The 22,270-nt window shown below is 41.4% G+C and overlaps 1 protein-coding gene across 2 annotated transcripts; it reads right to left on the bottom strand.

Annotated features, from left to right (window-relative positions):
- Positions 1-2,397: 2,397 nt before the first annotated feature.
- wdr75 (WD repeat domain 75) lies at positions 2,398-22,157 on the bottom strand. Of its 2 annotated transcripts, none has more exons than XM_085249726.1 (21): positions 22,005-22,157; positions 21,612-21,741; positions 18,696-18,761; positions 18,082-18,181; positions 17,541-17,665; positions 16,694-16,764; positions 16,159-16,275; positions 15,960-16,048; positions 15,288-15,446; positions 14,989-15,048; positions 13,494-13,609; positions 13,239-13,414; positions 12,963-13,129; positions 12,577-12,757; positions 10,439-10,530; positions 10,148-10,243; positions 9,024-9,193; positions 6,360-6,419; positions 4,752-4,898; positions 4,549-4,640; positions 2,398-3,839 (listed from the first exon to the last, which is right to left on the bottom strand). In XM_085249726.1, the coding sequence occupies exons 1-21, from the start codon at positions 22,088-22,090 to the stop codon at positions 3,626-3,628; spliced, it is 2,514 nt and encodes an 837-aa protein (XP_085105852.1). In that variant the 5' UTR covers positions 22,091-22,157; the 3' UTR covers positions 2,398-3,625. The 2 variants fall into 2 exon arrangements, with proteins under 2 accessions (XP_085105852.1, XP_085105853.1); XM_085249727.1 differs by having other exon boundaries at positions 12,972-13,129.
- Between the last annotated feature and the right edge of the window lie 113 nt (positions 22,158-22,270).

Raw genomic sequence — 22,270 nt, 5'->3', positions numbered from 1 at the left:
GTTATCCAAGCTCTCCGATTTTACTTGAAACAAAGCTACGAAAAAGTTGTAAATTAGACCCTCCTCAATTCCCTTGAAATGTATCCTTTGATTCAAATTCTCTAATGAAAAATTCTCTAATGCCTCCTAAGACTGAAACAATGGCTACATTGGTAAATTTTTACATTTTGAAAATATAAGTAGCTAATGGTTCCAGACAAATCCAGAAATGTTTTGGAATTTTTGAGAGATTGAGTCAATGATATGCTACATGAAACAACAAAAGTAGTCTGATCCAGTTTAACACGGGTTTATGTTAATAGATTTGAACATGAGGAGTCATGTTAGTGCAGGATCCCAGCTGACAGGGCGTTCAGTGAGTTGAGAACCAGCCTAAACTGCATTATGTGAACATGTTTTGTTTAGTTTTTTTTATCTTTACTGTCAAATTACTTTGTCTATTCACTATTTGGTACCATTATACCTAATCACTGTACAATTAGGAGAGAACCGGCCTCTGACCTTAGTGAAAGTCCAATGTCTACAGACAAGAACTAGGTCTCCAGATAAGTGTGCACAGCATAAATATTATCTCCTTGAAAACGCCTTAAACAACAGGTGTGTTTTATTCAAACCCTGTGTTCACCTATTTGAAGAAAGTTTTCAGGAAAGAAATGAAACTTTTATTCTATCTGCAAAGAAATCGTCAGTGCCTGCTCCTACAGCTGATAAAAAAAGGCAAGTGTTAGAGGTTCACATTGCTCAATTTTACAAGTCAGTAATCAGGTGTTTAACTCTATATCCACCTATACACTGAACACCTTTATTACAGTTACAGCTTCATTTCCAGAATAGCTGGTACACAACGAAACGGAATAGGTTTCAATAATTTTAAGTGTATATTTATATACAAAAAACCATATATACAAAAACTAAATTTGTCAAATATTAAACTATCATTTCTTCCATGATCACCTGGATTCATCAATGATTAGATTATATAATTTGATTCTAGGTAATGTTATTACTTCCTTTTAATAATCACTACCTGTGCAAGAACAATTTCCTACTCTCAAAATATTTCGCTTTACAGCTGTCAGCAGTTAGCATTCCAAATGTGGATACTTTTGTAACTGGCAGAGACATCCGAGGGAACGTTTTCCCACCAGAAAGCTATCTTGTTTTATGGGGGGGAAAGCTGTCGGCAGTTGCTATGCCAACTACTTGTAATTAGCAAACAGACATGGAAGTGATACCAGGTCTCATGTTAATGGGTTGAAAAGAAAAACATTCTCCCCCAAGAATCACTGTATCTGTGCAGGAAGTTTTGCAGGAAAATTTTCCCACCCAAACTTTTTTTGATGTTATGCTAACTATTGATAGCTTTGAGATTAGCAAACAGCCATTAGGGTAATATCAAGTATCTTGTATTACCCTTTGCAAGACAGAAAGTTTTATTTCCTAAAGCATTAAAAAAAAAAAAAATCTGTTAAGCTAAAACAAAAATATATTTTTTTAAGCTCAGAAAAACAAAAAGTCATAATTTGATTCCAGGTAATGTCCCGTGATTTCCTCCTAACGGTCACTATACCTGCACAGGAACTATTCCAGGAAATGTTATTTATGAATCACAATTGTCTCCTCATGGCACTTTATACTGTCAAGGTAAAGATTCTCCAGTACTGTAAAACGAATGAGCTCATTTTGTTTTTAAATAGTACATTTTACCAGTTTAGATTTGTATAATTCTTTTCTGTATTTTATTATGAATCACTCCAGGAGATTTATGAGATTTGCAAATCATTTCATTCTATTTTTAAATTATATTTCACTTATATTTTACAAAGCCTTCATGGGATTTTCTGGATTTGGTTTATACTGTAAAAGTATTAATATTACACTGAATTTGTACTGGAATTTAGGTCAAATTTATAATGACACGGTCACAGCGGCCAAAGTGTTTTTACAGATACCAGCTCAGCTTTACAATCCCTCAATTATAATGAGTCAATAAAGGTGACGGATAAAGCTTACGACTAGATGAGAATGACCCGGTTTGATCAGTTACTGTGAAAAGAAACAGATAATTTTTCAGCAGCACCTGATCAGGAAAGGAACTGAAAGATGCTGATGTGAAACTGCACCGTCATCCCTAATCCTGGGGGGAAAAAAAACCCAAAAAACACCAGCAGCTCTGCCTGAAATCAGCTTACTCAAGACTTCAGGACTCAAGAGTGCGAACAAACCTTATAGCAGCAGTAATCAGACATTTCAAGGTTGGAGGTCACACAAAAATATGGGCATTGATCAAAAACAACAGCAGTGCCCATGCGTCAGCTATTCAACCTTTACATCACTAAAAGGGTCACAAGTTATTGTGACCCTTTGTGAAAGCAGAACTGAATGTGGTTCACAAGCATATACAACCAAAGTTACATATATGACCTTTACCCTTCATTATACTGATAATGGAAAACAGCTTGAACTCTGAAGATACTGAAAGTCATATAAACTTGGAAACTATATTAAAAAACAAAACAAAACAAAACAAAAAAACCCAAATCCATCATTTACTTGAGTGTAGCCAAGGTTATAACTGTAGCTACAATTTCCAGATTCCCCGGAAAGATAAGTGTTTTCCAAAATAAAATGGAGTTAAAACAAAGCAAAAAATAAATAAATAAATCCTACTTCCTGATGAAATGACCCGTCTGGATTAGTGTGTTAGATAATGAAGACGATAAACCATGTTATAACGGGACGACTTCTAAAACACTAGAAGTTAAAAAAACAATCAAAAAAAAAAGCTCTACTATAACTTTGGACGTAAACGGAGAGCGAAAACTAAAACAGCAGCGACGTTTGGATGGTTAAAGAGAAGTCGGGATTCTCAGCAACTTCATTATATTTAATGGAGCCAAAACTTTCCTTTCATACTGTGAATATTTTCATAGTTATGGGTCTTTGAAGCACACAAACGTGGGTCAAAATCCTGTGCTTTTTTGGTGCCTTGTTGCTTTTTTGGTGCCTTGTTGCTTCATAAGTTCAGGAGAATCAGATCAACTCAACACCTATTCATAGTGTCACTTATGGAGTACTTAAGCTGTGAAACCACCATGCTGAGCATGGCGGGGATGCTTCTCTGCAGCTGGAACATCAACAGTGGAAATGTCACATTTCTCAAAAACAGCAGATACTGCAGCTTTTTGTATACATGAAAACATGCTGAGAGAACAGATAAGAGGAAATATTTTTATGCTTTAGTGAAAAAAAAACCTAGAAGCAGCAGAACTCTGGTTTGGTACAAATATTTATTTTCCAAAAAAGAAAAAAAGAATAAGACAAAACAATTGAGGATTGAAAAGAATCCAGACCAAAAATTCAGTCCAGAGTTTTGGCAAGAAAACTGGTGGAAACTCGCGCTCGCTGTACAACAGCGGAGGAAAAGCTGGGAGGGGTTCCATTGTTTGGATGTCATAAACTTGTCCAATAATGACTTGAGGATTGTGTAATCAAATATGTGCTTTGTGTTTGCACAGAGATTTGTTTCCAGTCAGGGAGACAAAGTGGAAGAAGCCCACTTTGACTTAATGGTATAAAACAGAAAACGTCCGAGCTGCTGGTGGAAACCTCGTACAGGCTCTGGTTAGGAGTCCAGGAGGCCTGCGAGCCAGCTGTGATCCAGCTTCCTCACCCTCCTCAGTTCTCTCGCCTGAGCCTTTGTCAGAGCGGGGGTGTCCGACTCTGTCGCCGCTGCCGCCGCCAGCTCCGGTTTGGACCTGCTGGATTCCATTTCCTCCTCAGAGTCCTCTTCCTCTTTCTCGCTCTCCATTTCCTCTTCTGCATGTGCCTTTTCCTCCCTGAGGCCACGAGAACACCAAAATCCCCCCCCAAAAAAATTATCAACACCAATGTGACTCAGCATATTTTTAGAGATAAACAGACCTCAGTTTCACATGTGCTGCTGAATCATGTGAAGCCTCAGTTTCAATTATATTTTCTTAATCCACATTGAGATCATCAGACCAAACGAGGCTTAAAAGAGTCTGAAAATCTAAAACTCTAATTTGAATAATCTTTTATCATCTTCTCTTAATGCTAATATTGCCCAGTCTCTCGCCTTTTAAGACCGAGCCCTGGCATCTCATTTTAAAGTTTCGCCAGGAAAAAATGTTCATTTTTTTTCTCAAAGGTTTTCATTATGAATCTTTCTTATAAATATTTACACTTTTACATCATGTCTAGTCTGTATTCCAGTCTGGGTGCTGCACTTAAGTCTGATGTTGATTTATTTTAAACTGATGTGTGGATCGTTTTTAAAACCTTTTCCCTGCTTGCTGAATGCATTTTTTGTGTTTTCTGTTTCACTGAGAGATCTACAAATAGCAGCCACGCCAGAAGCTGTCTGCAGATACCTGGGAAGATGATCTTGAGCGAAAATCTGACAAATTTAAACCAGTTATGGATTCTGACTTTTTTAGGTCTGATCACATCTTGTGTATACGCTCAGTAGGAAACAAACAACTGCAGCGGCTTCAACAATTATTCAGTAAAAGCTGGATTACTGACCTGGCGTCTGAGACAGAGATGAGCAGAGACTGAACAAACATGGAGCACAGGTATGAGGTGGAGGGCAGCACGTGAGCTGGGGTCTGCAGGAGCTGGGAAAAAAAGGGAAAAAACAGCAACAACAATGAAGTCTTAAAACGCCATCATCTGTGGTTATGTACAGCACAAAAGGGACGGGATCCCTGGAGGGACAACCAACCAACCTCTTTCATGGAGGCAGAGGTCTGCGGCAGCGCCGTTCTCTCCGCCCACAGGCTGCTGTCGGAGTCCTGATGCTCCTGTTGCTGCTGTCTGTGTTTCCCCAACAGCAGATAGAAAGGCGTCATGGCTACGCTGTCGTCAATCACAAGCTTGAGAGGGGAAAGCAAGAAATGTGTTATTAATGAGAAACTGAGAGCAGAGGAGCATTTCTCAGATCTGAGGCTGGGAAAGGAGCTGGATCAACAGATGGCTTTTTCACTGGAGGGTTTTGTAACTTCAGATAAGAACAATGGACTTCTTTCACCCTCCGGGTTCCTTCCCGAAGAAAACAAATGGAACAAATCCTCAGTCCAGCTCACAGTTTGACTTTTATTTGATATGTTTTACTTCACTGTTCACTCTCAGGTATCAACTCTGGTCTCTCTATAGCTCAAAACCACTAAACATTCCCAGTATGCAGCATCCTGGGTAATTTAACCTCTACCAGGTGGCCAGTGACCAGATTAGGGTTAATCTCCATCATGTTTAGGCTTTGTGAGGCCAGGTGTCCCGCTTTATGTGGAACTACTCAGCTTATTCATCTTCTGTCCTCCTCAACAACTTAAACCTTATTAGGATGAAAAGAGAAAACATTAAGAAGACACAAGACTGAACTTTGGCTTCCTCTTACAATATTTACTCAGTGAGGGAGTTGTAACAGTCATATTTAAACCGAACACGTGCTTCACGTCTTACTAACATACCCCACACATGTTGGGATCTGGTCACCCCATGGTAAACCGTGGAGATTAATGGAGAGACTGCACGGGCCTCTTTATTAGCTGTTTCCCACAGATTTAGATCCTACCCCACACACTTTTAGCATTGTTTAATCCTACTGAGTCCTCCACCTCAGTAGGAGCTCGCAGGAGCTCCTCACAGCAAAAGGAGGACTGTCATCGCTGGTGGTTAAAATAGGAGACAGTAAGAGCAACTGAACTTTCAACAGCCAGAGGTCAGACCTCTCTTCTCTAGTGTCTACTTAAATAATAAATGCTAAAATTAGCCCCAGCGGCCCACCAAAGTAAAATGTGTGCGTGGGAAACTGCAAAACGACCATTCCTAAATTTCAGACTTCCACGGCTCATTTCAGAATCTCAAGATCTTCCTCTGTGCCCCAACCAAGCATTTAAACCCAGCTGCACACAGGCTGAAGACGAAGTATTTCCTTCCTTGTGTTTTCACTGATTCTTCTGAGCTTTTCTCCAAACAGAAAATTAAGAATAACTCTGATTAATTTTGCACCTTGGTTCAGTTTCTTGTTTTATAAGAAAATATTTCAGGTAAACTTTACCTAAATAATATATTTACTGTAAAAACCTTCTCAGACCCTCTGCAGTACCTTTCCAGCTCACTGCTGTTTTATAAACACCACCCAGCACTTGGAACAGGAAGTTCTGAACAGCAAGTCTATTATTGTGGTTGCACTGACCCCTAATTCACACAAGCTCTGAACATAAAAACAATCAGATCAAAGTGTGTGGGCAGGTCCTTACTTTAAAGTGAAAAATGTGTTACAAGGTCAAATAAAAGTCCAAATGTTTGGTGCAAAACCAATGGGAGGAGCTCACCTGTTTGCTGGATGCCAGCAGCCTGTCCTCCTCGGCTTTGGTGGTGAATGTCATAAGATCCTGCAGGGAAGAGTCCACAGTCAGCATAAAGTACTTATTTCTATCACGATGAAAGTGTTTCATAAACTATTTATCAAATAATTTTCCTTTGGTTTGACTGTATAAACTAATTCTTCACTGCAGACACTTTGAGTTTAGATAAGGATGTTTACAAAAACTATCAGTTACGAGGTCATCTGCAACCCGGGAGGGATAAACGGCCAGTATCTTATCTCTCCACTAAGTCCAGAGTGATTCTCAGTGCTGTGGAAACTAGTTCAGGTTCAGTCCCGCAGGGACGAAGCTTTTACACAGATACACTACAGATTGTCAGTCAGTTTGGAAAGTGAAAAAAAACAACAACCAAAAACAGCTGTTTGAGCAGACACCAAAACTCAGGACGGTAAAGCTGGGACTCATTCTGGAGCCATTTTTGTCCTTTAACTTTCAAACAAACACCTGTGCCTGCCACATTCATTATTCCCCCTTGGAAATACTGGAAGCACCTCTAAAGCACCTTCAGAGGACTGTAAAGCTGAATTTTTCACATCTACAGCCGCTCCTGTACCTTCAGTCAGATGGAGGTGTAGGAATGTCACATATGTAAAGGTCTCATCTTTTGTCCTAAAATTAGAAGAGAGACTCTTCAGGCTTCGGGGGGGGGGGGGGGCTCTAAAAGAGCTGAGCTATTGAGCTATGACATTCCTGCAAGACACGCCATGCCTTTAGTGACCTGACTGACCTTACAGTGGGGCAAAAAAGTATTTAGTCAGCCACCGATTGTGCAAGTTCCCCCACTTAAAATGATGACAGAGGTCAGTAATTTGCACCAGAGGTACACTTCAACTGTGAGAGACAGAATGTGAAAAAAAAATCCATGAATCCACATGGTAGGATTTGTAAAGAATTTATTCGTAAATCAGGGTGGAAAATAAGTATTTGGTCACCTCAAACAAGGAAAATCTCTGGCTCTCACAGACCTGTAACGTCTTCTGTAAGAAGCTTTTCTGTCCCCCACTCGTTACCTGTATGAATGGCACCTGTTTGAACTCATCATCTGTATAAAAGACACCTGTCCACAGCCTCAAACAGTCAGACTCCAAACTCCGCCATGGCCAAGACCAAAGAGCTTTCGAAGGACACCAGGAAAAGTATTGTAGACCTGCACCAGACTGGGAAGAGTGAATCTACAATAGGCAAGCAGCTTGGTGTGAAAAAATCAACTGTGGGAGCAATCATCAGAAAATGGAAGACATACAAGACCACTGATAATCTCCCTCGATCTGGGGCTCCACGCAAGATCTCATCCCGTGGGGTCAAAATGATCATGAGAACGGTGAGCAAAGATCCCAGAACCACACGGGGGGACCTGGTGAATGACCTGCAGAGAGCTGGGACCAAAGTAACAAAGGTCACCATCAGTAACACACTACAATGGCAGGGAATCAAATCCCGCAGTGCCAGACGTGTTCCGCTGCTGAAGCCAGTGCATGTCCAGGCCCGTCTGAAGTTTGCCAGAGAGCACATGGATGATACAGCAGAGGATTGGGAGAATGTCATGTGGTCAGATGAAACCAAAGTAGAACTTTTTGGTATAAACTCAACTCGTCGTGTTTGGAGGAAGAAGAATACTGAGTTGCATCCCAAGAACACCATACCTACTGTGAAGCATGGGGGTGGAAACATCATGCTATGGGGCTGTTTTTCTGCCAAGGGGACAGGACGACTGATCCGTGTTAAGGACAGAATGAATGGGGCCATGTATCGTGAGATTTTGAGCCAAAACCTCCTTCCATCAGTGAGAACTTTGAAGATGAAACGAGGCTGGGTCTTCCAACATGACAATGATCCAAAACACACCGCCCGGGCAACAAAGGAGTGGCTCCGTAAGAAGCATTTGAAAGTCCTGGAGTGGCCTAGCCAGTCTCCAGACCTCAACCCCATAGAAAATCTGTGGCGGGAGTTGAAAGTCCGTGTTGCTCGGCGACAGCCCCAAAACATCACTGCTCTCGAGAAGATCTGCATGGAGGAATGGGCCAAAATACCAGCTACTGTGTGTGCAAACCTGGTAAAGACCTATAGTAAACGTTTGACCTCTGTTATTGCCAACAAAGGCTATGTTACAAAGTATTGAGTTGTATTTTTGTTATTGACCAAATACTTATTTTCCACCCTGATTTACGAATAAATTCTTTACAAATCCTACCATGTGGATTCATGGATTTTTTTTTTCACATTCTGTCTCTCACAGTTGAAGTGTACCTCTGGTGCAAATTACTGACCTCTGTCATCATTTTAGGTGGGGGAACTTGCACAATCGGTGGCTGACTAAATACTTTTTTGCCCCACTGTATAATTAGCAACAAAGCAAGGCGCCAAACAACCTGTAGGTGCAGCGCTCGCTTTAGAGCACTCACAACTCTCACGAGTTTTTCTTTCAGACTCAAATCCAACAGAGTTCCTTAAATATACTTGCATATTTTATATTACAGTAATAAAAAGCAGTGTTTATGATTTAAACCGACTCTCCCTGCCAATAAAAAACAGGCCGACCCGGCACATAAGCAGCATTTATGTCGACTTCTCGTTCTGTTTTTCTTCAGCAGAAGTTGAAATGTTGTTTACCATCTGCTGAGTGAGGAAGTAAAGCTGAGAGCGGTTCAGCCACTGGCTGCTCTCCTCGCAGCTCTCCAGCATCTCCTCCCTGGGAGCGAAGACGGCCTGAGTCACCTTCCCCGAGCACACAGCCTTATGGGAAAACAGTGGCCGAGGCTCGCTGGGCTTGAACACAAACACTGAAAGCAGGAAAGAGAGAAACAGTGATATAAAACGATTCAAAAAGTCACAAAAGAAAGTGTGTGTGGACAGCACCTTTATCTTCCACATTATTGGATGAGTTACCAATTAGGTTTATGTATTAACCTGTCATTAAATACATCAAAAATAACATAAAAATCACATTTAGTCTTTTTATTTATTAAATGTGGGCTAAAATTTTATTTTGCCTGTGCATTTATTTAAGACTGTATAAATACAGCTAATTATTAACTTGCTAATTAAGTTTCCCATTGTTAATTGGTGAATATATACATAATTAAATTAATGAACTTCCAAATAAATGAGTAAAAATGAATCGGGGATTAATTAAAAATGAAATAAAACCCTCAGTTTAATATATGTTTAAGTCACATTTTACTTAAACATTTAGTTTTTAATATCAATTCTTGATGAATTTGGTGGCAGAATAATTTACTAATCAAGCCAGACATATCTGATCTTTTCTTTTTTTCATTGGTGGGATTATTGAAAAGTAAGTACTACTACAATTTTATTTTTATTTTGGCACTTTCGGTCCTCCATATTGACTTGCTGCTGTGAGTAAACACAGTTTGGTTCTTTTCTGCGAGATTTCTTAATTTCCATGCTTACATCTGCAGGTAGCTAGTATGCATTCTAATTGTGTGCGTGTGTCTGTCTGTTGTGAGGGAAATGCATACACTATATATACCAATCTATACGACTGTTTTTTGGACAACGACTCAAAGACAAATTCCTCATTCGTGTCTAAACTCTGCATTAAAAGGCCACTCTGATTCTGAGGAACCAGAGTGGCCTTTTTATTTGAGTCAAATTAAACTGGACTTCGTTGTTGGGTCCAATCTTGAGGTTACAGCACCACTATGAGCCAATCAAGTTAGAGTTCTCAGATGCCTTTTGTGCAGTTTTAACGTGGACGGTCTGAAGCTTACGGTCAGTGGATCCGCTCTGATAGCAAAAGGCAGCCATGTTCTCGGAGAGGGGGTCGGCCACCAGCCGCCTGACATCCATGGAAGTGGTCCACTCCACTGCCAAATCGGACACAGAGGAAGACATGGAGGGGGAAAACAGATGGAGACATGCAATTTTTTTAACCAGTCAACAGACCTCTCATATCTGAGAGCCTAAGTTTTAAGGATATGTTAGAATCTGTTCAGACTTTTGGGATAAAAATAGTTTTTTAAGTTGCACAGAGCAAGTCTGTACATAGGGGGAAGTCTTACAAGAGCAGGTGAGGAGGTTCCAGCAGAGCAGATTGCTGGCGGTGGTTCCCAGCAGATACTTGGAACAGCTCAGTCGCCCAAAACAAAGATCACTAATGGAGGGGAAAAAAGGTCCTTTTTATTTATCTCGTGGTTAAACAATCTGAAGTGCAGTTCCCAACCAACCAGCTCCTCACACCACGCATACTTCTCAGGATTAGCTTTTACACTTAGGAACTTGAAATGAGAACATGCAAAGACCCACTCAGAGCTAAGAGCACAGAAAATCACAAACAGACATTCCTATTATAAAAACAAATGTTTTCCTTTTAAAGTAACTCAGATGAGGTAAAGTGTTGTAATTATAATTATCCCTCAGCAGGCGAGGGCAAACATCATTAATGACTGAGATCTGGTGACTCAGCTCTGGACATCTATAGGTGGTGGTTATGTAAGGGGTAGCAACGGGCAGCTGTCTAAACATCTGTCCGTCTCTTCACATCTGAATTTGAAATTACACAGAAACTGTGTGCTTATTTAAAGAAAGCTGTCAGAGGGTGACTGACTTTTTGGCCAGAGAGGCTTTTACGCACTTTAAGTTCAGACAAACTGAGATTCATGTGAGAGGAAACAAAAATAAATGTCCAGTAATGAATATTCAAGTGATTTTAACATTCTGTTTCCTTCATTTTAATGCAAGTCATCTCTTTTTGTTTTTCCTACAAACGTGCTAAAAGCTGACTCTGTTTTTCGGGGATTATTTCAAAAAAGTGGTACAGAAACCAGCAGCAGTAGTTTCACGTCCTCAGTGACCTCTGTGGGCCTCTTGTCAGCTGAGGGGGAAACGTGCCAACATTTTTGGAGACTTGAGCAGTGTTACGAAACGACAGTGCTCGTTTTTGCACAGAAGGTTAAAAATCCTTCGGTGCTCTGAGAAACAAAGCTCTGAACTTCTGTCGGGAAAACCTGCTTAACTCATTCAGAACAGCTGCTGGCAGTGAACGTTGGAGCACATCCCCCGTTTTAGCCAAATGTCCACTGTTGCTCGAGTTGCACAGGTTTTACTGTCAAGCGGTAAACACTGTGAATAACATGTATAGTGACAATAAAGGGCTATTCTATTCTAAAACAAAAACTCTACACTACGTACTCACCTGGACTGTATATAAAAGATGGACACAGCCAAAGCGCTGATGCATACTAATTTGTGAAGCCCTGATTTTGAAGCCTTGACCTAAGTGTCATCACCGTGGTTACAAGCACACATGGTGCACTTATTTCTAAAACCGCTTTCAGAGAAAGTCATTTAATGGTTGAACTGAAAATAAAGCACCACGACACAAATCCTCGTCCAGCAAACCTCTCAGCTACGAGGATAATGCCCCCTGCTCTCGCCCGAGGGCGCGACCACAGCTGGTCAGCCAGTGAAATTTGCCCCGCCAGTGATGCTGACCACTTTTCCATCTTTAACGTGTGGTTATAACACCACATGGAGTGTGACTGATCTTGGTGAATCGTTACTAAACAACACACATTCAATTTGACATTTTTTAACTTAAAATTAATGGAAAATAATGAGAGCGCGATGTCACTGCTTGTGAAGTTTGAGGTTTTGACATTTTAGGAAACATTTTTGGACTTTAACTTGGTTATCTCATTTCTTCAGTTAATTTTTTTAAATACTTTATTAAACCCTCTATGACACTACGACACATTATTTAACGGCTTAATCTATAATAATGCAAAAAAATCTGAAAAAAAATTCAAATTTTGGCAAATTCAACAACTGGTCTGTCAGCCTACAGCTCTAACTTTAGCGCGTCTGTTTGAAATATCTGTCTGACTGATGGCAGCAGCTGAAGAGATGCATCTTCACCAGTTAAACCTGATAAACAGGTTTACACAGATGTGTCGGGGAATTCCTCTTATTGGCTTTTTACTTGTGCAAGTTTTGATAATAACTTGTAACAAACTATTCACTTGTAACAAACTTAAGCCAGTCACCATGACGGTGCTGATATTTGACCCGTTCTGTGTGTGTCTACGCTCTTTGAAGAGGAATGAGGAGACTTGACGGGGTTAACTAACGCTACAAGCTTAAACCGGTCACCGTGACGGTGCTGATATTTGACCCGTTCTGTATGAGTCTACGCGCTGACCTGACAGCTCCCGGCGGCTGCGACAGGGTTGTCAGGAGCTCCCAGGTGGACGGGCTCCACACGGTCACCACCTCCTGAAAGACGACGGCTAGCAGAGAGCCGTCAGCCGAGAAGCTGCAGCATTCGGGCACCAGGCCGTGATAGGCACTGACGAAATCACATAACCAGGAAGGACCTTCATCTGCAAGTCAGAGGAAACAAAGAGAGAGAGACAGACATAAGCTGAATTACTGTGTGAAGGGGAAAGAAAAGCAAGCCTAATTTGGTTTAAACCTCATGTTCAACGTGATGTTCTGAAAAGCACACTGGTAGAAACTTAAAAACCTCCATTAAACAGTTAATATTATGAGAATTTAGGTGGTTGGCTTTTTCGGTTGACTGCTTACCGTCTGTACCTTCTGTGTGGGCTGGAGCAGCGAGCTGCCAGGCTTTGAAGTGTCCGTCTTTGCTGGTGGAGACCAGCAGGGTGGTCTGGCTGTCGGTGGGCTGGCAAAAGCACATGGCGGTAATCTGGGCGTCGTGGGGGGCCGAGATGGTCGTGTTCAGCACAAAACTGCATGTGACAGGGGTGTGGTTGGTTATTGTTACACTATTTTCATCACATGAAAGAGAAACCTTGACTGACCCTGCAGCCCACAGACAAACAGCTGTAACATCTGTACCTCTGCGTCTGTTCATCGAAAGCCCACAGCTTCAGGTTCAGCTCCAGCTCAGCAGCTTTCTGATGTCTTTCCTCCACCGTCGCCAACCACGAGCCAGAGGCGTCAAACGCCGCTTTGACCACCTCGAACTGCTGTAGGCCCGATTCATGAATGTACTCCTGCTGCACGATGTCCAGCTGTGGGAGAAACAGACAATGTTAACCTAGTTTCCACACTTTCAAATCCACCCGTGTGTGAGACCTGCTGAGAGCTTACATTGTACAGCAGTTTGTCTCTTTGGAGCGAGTAAAACTGCAGATGTCCGGGTTTCCCGTTTAGCACCAGAGCTTTGCTGCGAGGATCCATCATCAAGTCTGTCCTGATGCTGTCGCCTGAACAAGAAAACAGGTTTAAGGAGGATTAACCCCACATACTAAGACATTATTTTATTTCTTTCTGATACAAACTTATGTCATTAATTATGAAAACACATTATTGGCAGGTGATGAATGCATAAAGAAACTCAAAAGGTACATTTTTTTTTTTAAAACTACATTTCCTCCAGTCTCACATCACCAGTCAATAACAGTTACTGGTTTTCCCTGTTTGGTGCATTTGTTCAAATGGGTTCTTTTGGTGCTTCTTTTGTTTTAACACCTTTATCATGGTAACAAAGTAAATTTCTATTTCTTTTTGCGTTTTATGTGAAGATAAAGTTAATTGGTTTGCACTTTGTTTTTCAAATCTACTTGTGGTTTTTCTTCAGTGTGGTGGTTTCTCATGTGACATCATGCGCACATTACCTGACTGCTGTCCACCACATTGAGTGTGTGACCGTTCCAGCGATCATTGTGAGAAATGTGAAATAATATGAGTTTAGTGACCTTATTTATGACCGTCGGGAACACTGATGTCCGTGCTTAGCTTCCGGACTTTTCCAGCAGACAATGAGATGTTAAACTGAGAGAAAATTTGGGATTGCACTAGCTGTGGTGAAGGAATGTTTTTGTGTTTTGCTAACTGTCATCTCCACTGTCTGCTGGTTGTGCTGTTGTGCCATGTTTTCTCTGCATGGTGAACTCAGCTTTCCTGTTCCAACCACTCCACCTACACGCAGCGTTATCCACTTTGAGATTCATGCTGCTGGTTTAGTGGAGGATGTCTGTGTAGGCTGTGTACCCATAATCCTTCACTCTGTGTGGGAATACACCTATGCAAATGGACTCGAATGTGGTATCGTTTCGTCACAGCCCTTTTCAATTTGAATCACACTGTTTGGATTCCTCCGTTAGCTGACGCAGTTACTGTGGTAACCGCATGTTGATCCCGAGCGATGCAGAAATCTTTTCCACTTCACACCTGAATTTATTTTATATTTAAACTCCTTACGGCATCATTCTGAAACTGTCATTCGCTGAGCTCTTTCACTTAATTTCCAGCACTATGGCGACAATTCTTTATTTTGCTTCAATTTGTGTGACAAATTCCAACAATGGCATTTCAAAGTCATGCTCATGTTCATGCAGGTTCAAAAACATGTTGCAAACGCACATTTTAGGATCACTTTTAGTGTCAGATACACCTCAGCAGTGTTACTGATGCTAAAAATTTGTGTTGTGTTAGAAAATAAGCAGAGAATTATTGTCTCACTGCCTTCCTTTCTTTTACATTCTATAATGAAGGGATCAATAAAGCACATCTTAAATTAACACTAGTGTTTATTATTTATACATACATCATGCTCAAAAGTCACCTTACAGTATGTACTCACCTTTGACCAGGCCCTGAATGACAGCAGACACTTTAACGCAACTCTGGATGATGGTGATCTCTATAAGGAAGGGAAACAAAACCTTCAATAAACAAGAAAATCGCTGAAGCAGAAAATGAGTTTGGAACCTGAGCCGTTTAACTGCATTTTATTTGAGTGACTCAAATGCTCTGAAATCAATTTAGTGAAATCTGAGAGGTGCACGACTTGATTTGAAAGAATGGACCATGTTCACCGAATTTCACTGACAATAATTTGTGCGTATCTGCATTGAAATCCTGCAGGCTGAGACTCCTTACTGTTGTCACTGTGTGAGGTACAGAATAGCGATCCATCAGGTGAGACGGTGATGTGAGTGATGGCGCCACCCAGGCGGGGCAGGAAGTCCCGCTCGCTCTCTTGGTTGTACCTCCACTGGACGAGCACAGACTCCACACCTCCACTCAGCAGGTTGGTCCCTGACAATACAAAATAAATACATAACTAAAACCGTAACACACAGAGGAGTGATTTCTGTTTGTTTCCTTGTTCCTTGGAAGAATATATACATGTGGAACTTGCTGTGTTAGTAAGTTGGTTTACACTTTCTGTAAAAAAACTGTAGCAAAAATGGATGATTTCAAGAAAATTACAATATTTTTACTTTTAGAAAGTCCTTTTTTTAGAGTTTAGTTGATATGTTTTCCTTTTCTTATTGTGCTTTTGATAATTTGATTAAAAATAAATAAATAAATATCACCCCTACTGTTTTGATCCAAGTTACTAAAAATAAAGGAGCACAAAGAAAGTTAAGCAAACAACTTTAAAATTATTCTACTGACTCTCACAACTTCTGCAAATTTAATACCCACAAAAAAGGTATAATATAAGATATTTTGATGCCATTTTAATTGTTATTTCAATTTCAGACTATTAAGGACTTCCTAACGATCGTGGGAACTAAGTAATAACTATAATACAGCTATGAATACCTTCTGGAGTGAAGCAGAGCGAGCTGACGGTGCTGTGGTGCCAGTGCAGAGTGGAGTACGTGTACTCCTTCTTGTGGTTAAAGTTTCTCCTAAAAGGATGAGCAGGAATGTCAGTTTTACAACGCAAAACCAGCAACCAGCAGAAGTTTAAGATCTGGATCATCGATAATCTGCGTTTGTTTCAGTCGAGGTCCCTCACCACAGGCGGATCTTCCCGTCTTCGTGTCCCGTGGCGATGCAGTCATCTTTCGGGTGACAGGCGACGCATGTGAATGTGTTCCAGCCACCCTTTTTGTTGTCTTCTTTCAGGAAAAACCTAAAAACCAGCACCAGGACAGATGTTTGGTGTTACTGAACATCAGCCAACACAACATGGCCTTTGTCATGTGTGACAGCAGCACTGCTTCTCTCCATGACAAAAATAAATAAATAAAACTAACACGATAACCTTTTAAAATTAACATCTAGCCCAGCAGCTGTAAAAGTTTAAATAATATACAATCTCTGACACTTGAAGTACTTTCGCCTGATTGGCTCTACCTCTCAAACAGAACACAACTGATATGACCACATAAGAGACGTTTTTCTCCTGTGTGAAACTGAGCATTCAGAGCGGCCTGAAGCCTTAAACAAAACTCTAAAATAATCATTCAGCGTTGGAACAGGAGAAATAAATAATAGGAGCCTGAATTTTAAAAATCTAAGTCACCTCCAGTGACCATCTTCACTCTCACCTGTACGACTTCTGCTTCTTGAAGAAATAGACCTCCAGCTGCAAGTCGTTCACTGAAGCAATAAATTCTCCCTGTGAAGATTAAAGCAGGCGATAAGCATCAGACACATTTGGATTTAAAACACTTCAGTCTGAAGTAACGTTTGAACTGTTGTCTGCTAAACACAGTGAAGTACAATGATAAAGAGTTTTGGACTTATAACACCCTGAAGTGTGCACAAGCTCCACATTTCTGCTTCCTCAGGCAGACTTCTTTGGCACATTCATGTCACCAAAGTCTGGTCCTTTAATAATTTGTATTTTCTCTGACAACATTGACTAGTGGACAATCCCTGGCTCTTATTTTGAAAGTTGCAGCGCTGCTAGCCTGTTACCTCAACCTCCACTCCTCACTGCCTTGTTCTTTCCCTGCCAGCCTCAGTACCACCCAGCACCTTTCCCCCAAAAAAATCCTGCAGTCAGACCGACTCCAACATCATTCTACACTTTGGGATGCAGCTCGCAACAGTTGTCCTTGTTTTTATAGTTCTGTGATTAGCTGTAGAGTCACTCCAATCAGAGCCTGTAGCAGAGGAAGAACTGGTTCATGTGGTGCTGGGCTAGCAAAGAACACAGGCTGCAGTCCAAGACGAAGGAGCTGAAAGCTAATGGAGGACGAGGGACGCACTGGGAACAGCTGATCATTAATTCACTAAAATAATCTGCAGTGAAGAAGCATTAGCTTTCTCTCATATACTCCCCTCTAAAATACCGTTTCCTCGAGAAACTTCAGTTGTCAAACTAAAGTTCCTGACAGATTAAGTCGAAGTAGTCAGTTCTTGGTATCAGCTGTGGCGGCATGTACGTACCCCTCTGCCAAAGGCGATGGCTGCTGGGTTGGGGTTGACGCCACTGAGTACGGCAGAAAGTTCTTGAGCCTCCACCATTTGATCTCCACTCTGTGGCAGATGGACCGCAACCAGCTGGAAACGCTCTGCAAACACAAATCAGCCTTTTTCACACATTCCCATTCAGTGACCTCTAAAAAAAACCTTCTTCTTCCCACATATTAAAGCTGGTTCGAGGACGACCTGGTGACTCCAACACATTAAAACTATTCCAAAACAAGCAATAACATTCAACATGAAGAGGTATGACACATACAGGCATCTGCGTGGCTAGTTTTTTCTTAATATTTGACTTCTTGCCCTGAGAAGCATCACTCTGCTATTTTCCCCCTTGGGTCACCCTGCAGTAGCCTGCGATTAAATAAATATCACACTTTATTAATAAACCTTGTTTGGGGACTCTTCCTTTACCCCTCAGACGGTGGTGCAACAGATTCACACTGAGTTCTAGAAACTTTACTTCACAAATGGAGTCTGAATGGCGCTCTGATGTCACACTTACCCGCTCTTTTGTCACTCGGCATGGATGCAACAATAAAGATGACGTTTTCATGTTTGGCAGAGGCGTAGAAGGAGTAGATTGGGTATCCAATGACACAAGTCTAGAAGAGACCGCACAGCTGTCATGCATCTTGGAAACATGGGCTCTTAAACTGGACCCACAAACCTCATCATAAACACCTCTACTCCTTTTTCTGCTGAATTTCCATGTTTTGTAGCTAATTTAAGGTGAAACAATTCATTTATATGAGAGTTCATTTACAAAAAATATATATAATTAGTTAAATTAATCACCCACAAGGACATCGAGAGGAAATCTTTCAGAACTAATGCAAAAAACTTCTGTTAGCTCAAGAAAATTCAGTTATGCAGTCAAAGCACAGAAGATAGAACACATTTCCTTTATTATCATGAACAGGATCTGCATCATCTGCATGTTCGCAGACTGATCACAGGTGCCCTGCTCACTCTGTTTGAGGGCTGCCTAATAATAAATAAACCCTTCATTTCACTTTTATAAACAGATAAAATAGGAAAGTGTGTGTTGCAGCTGGAGTTTGATGATCCACAGTGACAGAAAAGACTGGAGAGAAACAACAAGACTCAACGTCCAACCTTAATAAGAATCCCGTCTGTGAAGTCCCAGAGTCTGAGAGTGCCATCTAGTGATGAAGAGTAAACCTGCAGCACAACACAAGCACAGTGTGAGACATAACAATGAACTGTATTTATATAGAAATATATATATATATATATATATATATATATATATATATATATATATATATATATATATATATATATATAAAACAACCCAAAAACAATAATAATAAAAAGAAAAATACAGAGAATAAAAACAATTAAAAAATAAGTGAGGGAAAAAAATAGGGTCCTGCTAAAAAGGAGGTTTAACAAACTCAAAGTCACCGGGAGGAGGCCCCGGGGCAGACCCAGGACACGCTGGAGAGATTATATCTCTCGGCTGGCCTGGGAACGCCTTGGTATTCCCCCGGATATGCTGGAGGAGGTGGCTGGGGAGAGGGAGGTCTGGGCCTCTTTGCTTAGGCTGCTGCCCCCGCGACCCGGCCCCGGACAAAGCGGATGAAGATGGATGGATGGACAAACTCAAAGTCTTAAAAGCCAACTTTTTGGACCCAGAAACGTTGATCAGCATTAGCTCAGTAAACCCAGAGTTATCCCTGAGGGGTGTGGTGGAACAGGCCATTTCCATCATGGATTTGCAAGAGACACATCTGTATGTTATCGTGTCAACATGGACCAAAATCTCTGAGGCATGTTTCCAGCAGCTTTTTGAATCTGTGCCTTGAAGTAAGGTAGCTCTGAAGACAAAAGGTGGTCCAAAGGTGTACCTAATAAAGCAGCAGGTGAGTGTATGAGGAGCAGGAGGGAAGGAGTCAGGTACCAGGAATGGTTCCCAGGCTCAATTTCCATGGTAACTAGTAGGGCTGCCACAAACGATTATTTTGATAGTCGACTAGTCACCGATTATTTATGCGATTAGTCGACTAATCAGATCATCATCCACTGGACGTAAAACTACAGCTTATTGCACCAGCAGCATCTGCTCTTATATAACTATCATTAGCTTACAGCTTTAAGCTTTTAAGGTGCTAACTAAAAATAAAGACAAGATGATAGTTTATTCAATTTTAATGAAATTTGCAGATTGTTTTGGTAAAGTTTAATAAACTCCTTGCTATCTAAAATATAACAGGACACCGGAGTATATTCTCCAGCATCTCACACTTCTGATAATCAGCTGTCTGCTTGACGTTTATTCAGCTGTGTAAAAACTATAACTTTAATCTCAGCCAAACCGATTTACTCAGGAACAAATAAAATACTAAAAAAAAAAAAAGCCAAACAACAACATTTTTAATTTATCTAAGTGACTCATATATATTTAACCTGAGTAGCGAAAGACGGCGGTGGGTTTGAAAACAATTTGCCGGGAGTCCGGTGTTCTCACAGCGCTAGTGACCTAGCCCCCGGCTAGCTATCGAGCTAGTGGGTAACAGACGTCTCCGAAAACGTCGGAGCGCTTTTGAAAATATGTGGTGTCCTGATAAACTGAGCCGATATTTGAGGTTTACACAGCTACATTCTCGCCTGAAAATATGTTAAACGTTTATTTTGTGACCCAGAAAGAATAATAAGAGTAATATTAAAACTAACTAGCTACCGCCATTGTTGGAAACTAAGCTGGGCCGCGCTATGAATTCTGGGACACAGCTGCTTCTTCTTCTTCGGGGTTTAACGGCAGCTGGCATCCTTGTACATGCAGTGCTGCCATCTTCTGTTTCAGTCCGTTATTACACTCTTAAATCCTGCTATTATTCCTGCGTCTTTTGCGATCTTACAAAGCTTCAAACGACACGTCGACTATTAAATCAGTCGTCGACGATTTTGATAGTCGACGTAATCGTGACTAGTCGACAAATCGTGGCAGCCCTAGTAACTAGTGGTGCAACGGATCACCGTTGATCCGTAATCCGGACCGATCCCACTCCACGGTTTGGCACACACGTGATCCGAAGATTCGAAAAAGAAGGAAAAAAAGTATGTGCATGGTACGCGTGGTCAGTCTGTCAAGCCATAGTTATGGCCAGTGCTAGCAGTCCAGGAGGAGCAGAGGAGTTTGCGCCATTTGCTGCCCAATCCGTCCGGGCTAAAGCTATTACAAAAGCTATTGGAGTGTTTAGCTGCAGACGTGAGGCCGTATTCCGTTGTGTAAAACAAGGGGGTTTAAACTATGATGAACGTGCTTGAGCCACGCTATGATATCCCGTTGCGCGTCCACTTCAGTGATCAGATCGTTCCAAGCATGTATGAGCACGAAAAGTCTAAAGTTATGCCTGAACTGTCCCAGGCATCTTCTGTTGCCCTAATGGGTGGACCTCCAGGGCAACAGAAAGCGTTGTGACCGCTCATTATATTACCACGGAGTGGTAGATACAAAGACCTGTACTGCCCTATATTGCACCTTAATTTGTTTTTATATAACTGCGAGGAATGAGTCTTGAGTTGAATGTTTTTTAATAGGCAAAAAAATACCTAAATAAGTAAATGGCGAGTTAAATTTTTGTCTTTTTTTGCTGAGCCGAAAATTGATCCCATCCCTGACTTAAAACCGTGATCCGATCCGAACCGTGAGATCTTGGATCCGTTGCACCACTAATCGTAACTGACTCAGAGTTTAAGTTAGGGCTCTTTCAGGAACAGAAAATCAAGAGTTTACTTACTTTGCCTCTGGCCTGAACCAACAGAGTGAGTAATGAGGATAATGAGTAAGTAAATAAATAAAAAAATAAAAAGAGATCTGATTCTTGTTTGATCAGAGCTGGGGGATTGAACTAAACTTAATAAATAAATAATTACACGTAAAGAAAAAGTGGCTTCAGCAGCTATTCTGCTTTTCCTGTATTTTCTAACATTAAATGAATATCAGCGAGTTTCTGGATAAAGACGTCTTGAAAAAAGTCGTTTTTCTAGGTGGAGAGGTGACTGTACCTGTAAGTGGTTTGAGGGTCTGAGCAGCACACCTGTCACCAGCCCGGTGTGACCCCGCAGCTCGTGGATACACTCCTCTGTGGAGGTGCTGAACACCTTCACAGCCTCTCCGGAGGCGCACAGAAGGAACCTGCAGCGATACAAATATGAGGAAACAAACATCAAACAAACATGTAGGGACCGGGACACAGCTCAGTCTTGGTCTGTGGCTCAGTCAGAGTCACGGAGCTGAGACGAGCTGCTGATACTATGCTGTAAACAGCAGCAGGAACATCCAGCAGCTTCTCAAGCTAATGCTAACAGCCTCAGCTCTGAGGCTAACACAAACGACACGAACCGCGCGAGACCTTTCCACTAAATATGAAACATCGGCAGATTAAAACACTCGCTCACCTGGAGTCGTGGGTTATCACAGGATCCCTGAAGTTTATTTTACTGCCGCCGCAGTGAACCACGCGGATATCCCCGTGTTCAACCATGTTTTTACCGGAGTGAACTCTCACCTCTGAGCGCTGCTCCTCACTCGGTCAGCACCACTCCGTTTAACACGCGCCCCCTGCTGGATAGGAGGGCTACAGTAAGAAATACACGGGGCACTTTTATGACTTCAAATTAATAAATAATAAATAATGTTTTAATTGTATTTAAAAGTTCCCCAC

The sequence above is a fragment of the Mchenga conophoros genome, linkage group LG16, assembly GCF_057382185.1.
Source record: "Mchenga conophoros isolate Kocher_MC1m ecotype Shallow Benthic linkage group LG16, M_conophoros_male_GT1.1, whole genome shotgun sequence".
NCBI classification, from domain to species: Eukaryota; Metazoa; Chordata; class Actinopteri; order Cichliformes; family Cichlidae; genus Mchenga; species Mchenga conophoros.
The sequence above is the reverse complement of the archived record's forward strand: the minus strand, read 5'-3'. Positions and strand labels throughout refer to the sequence as shown.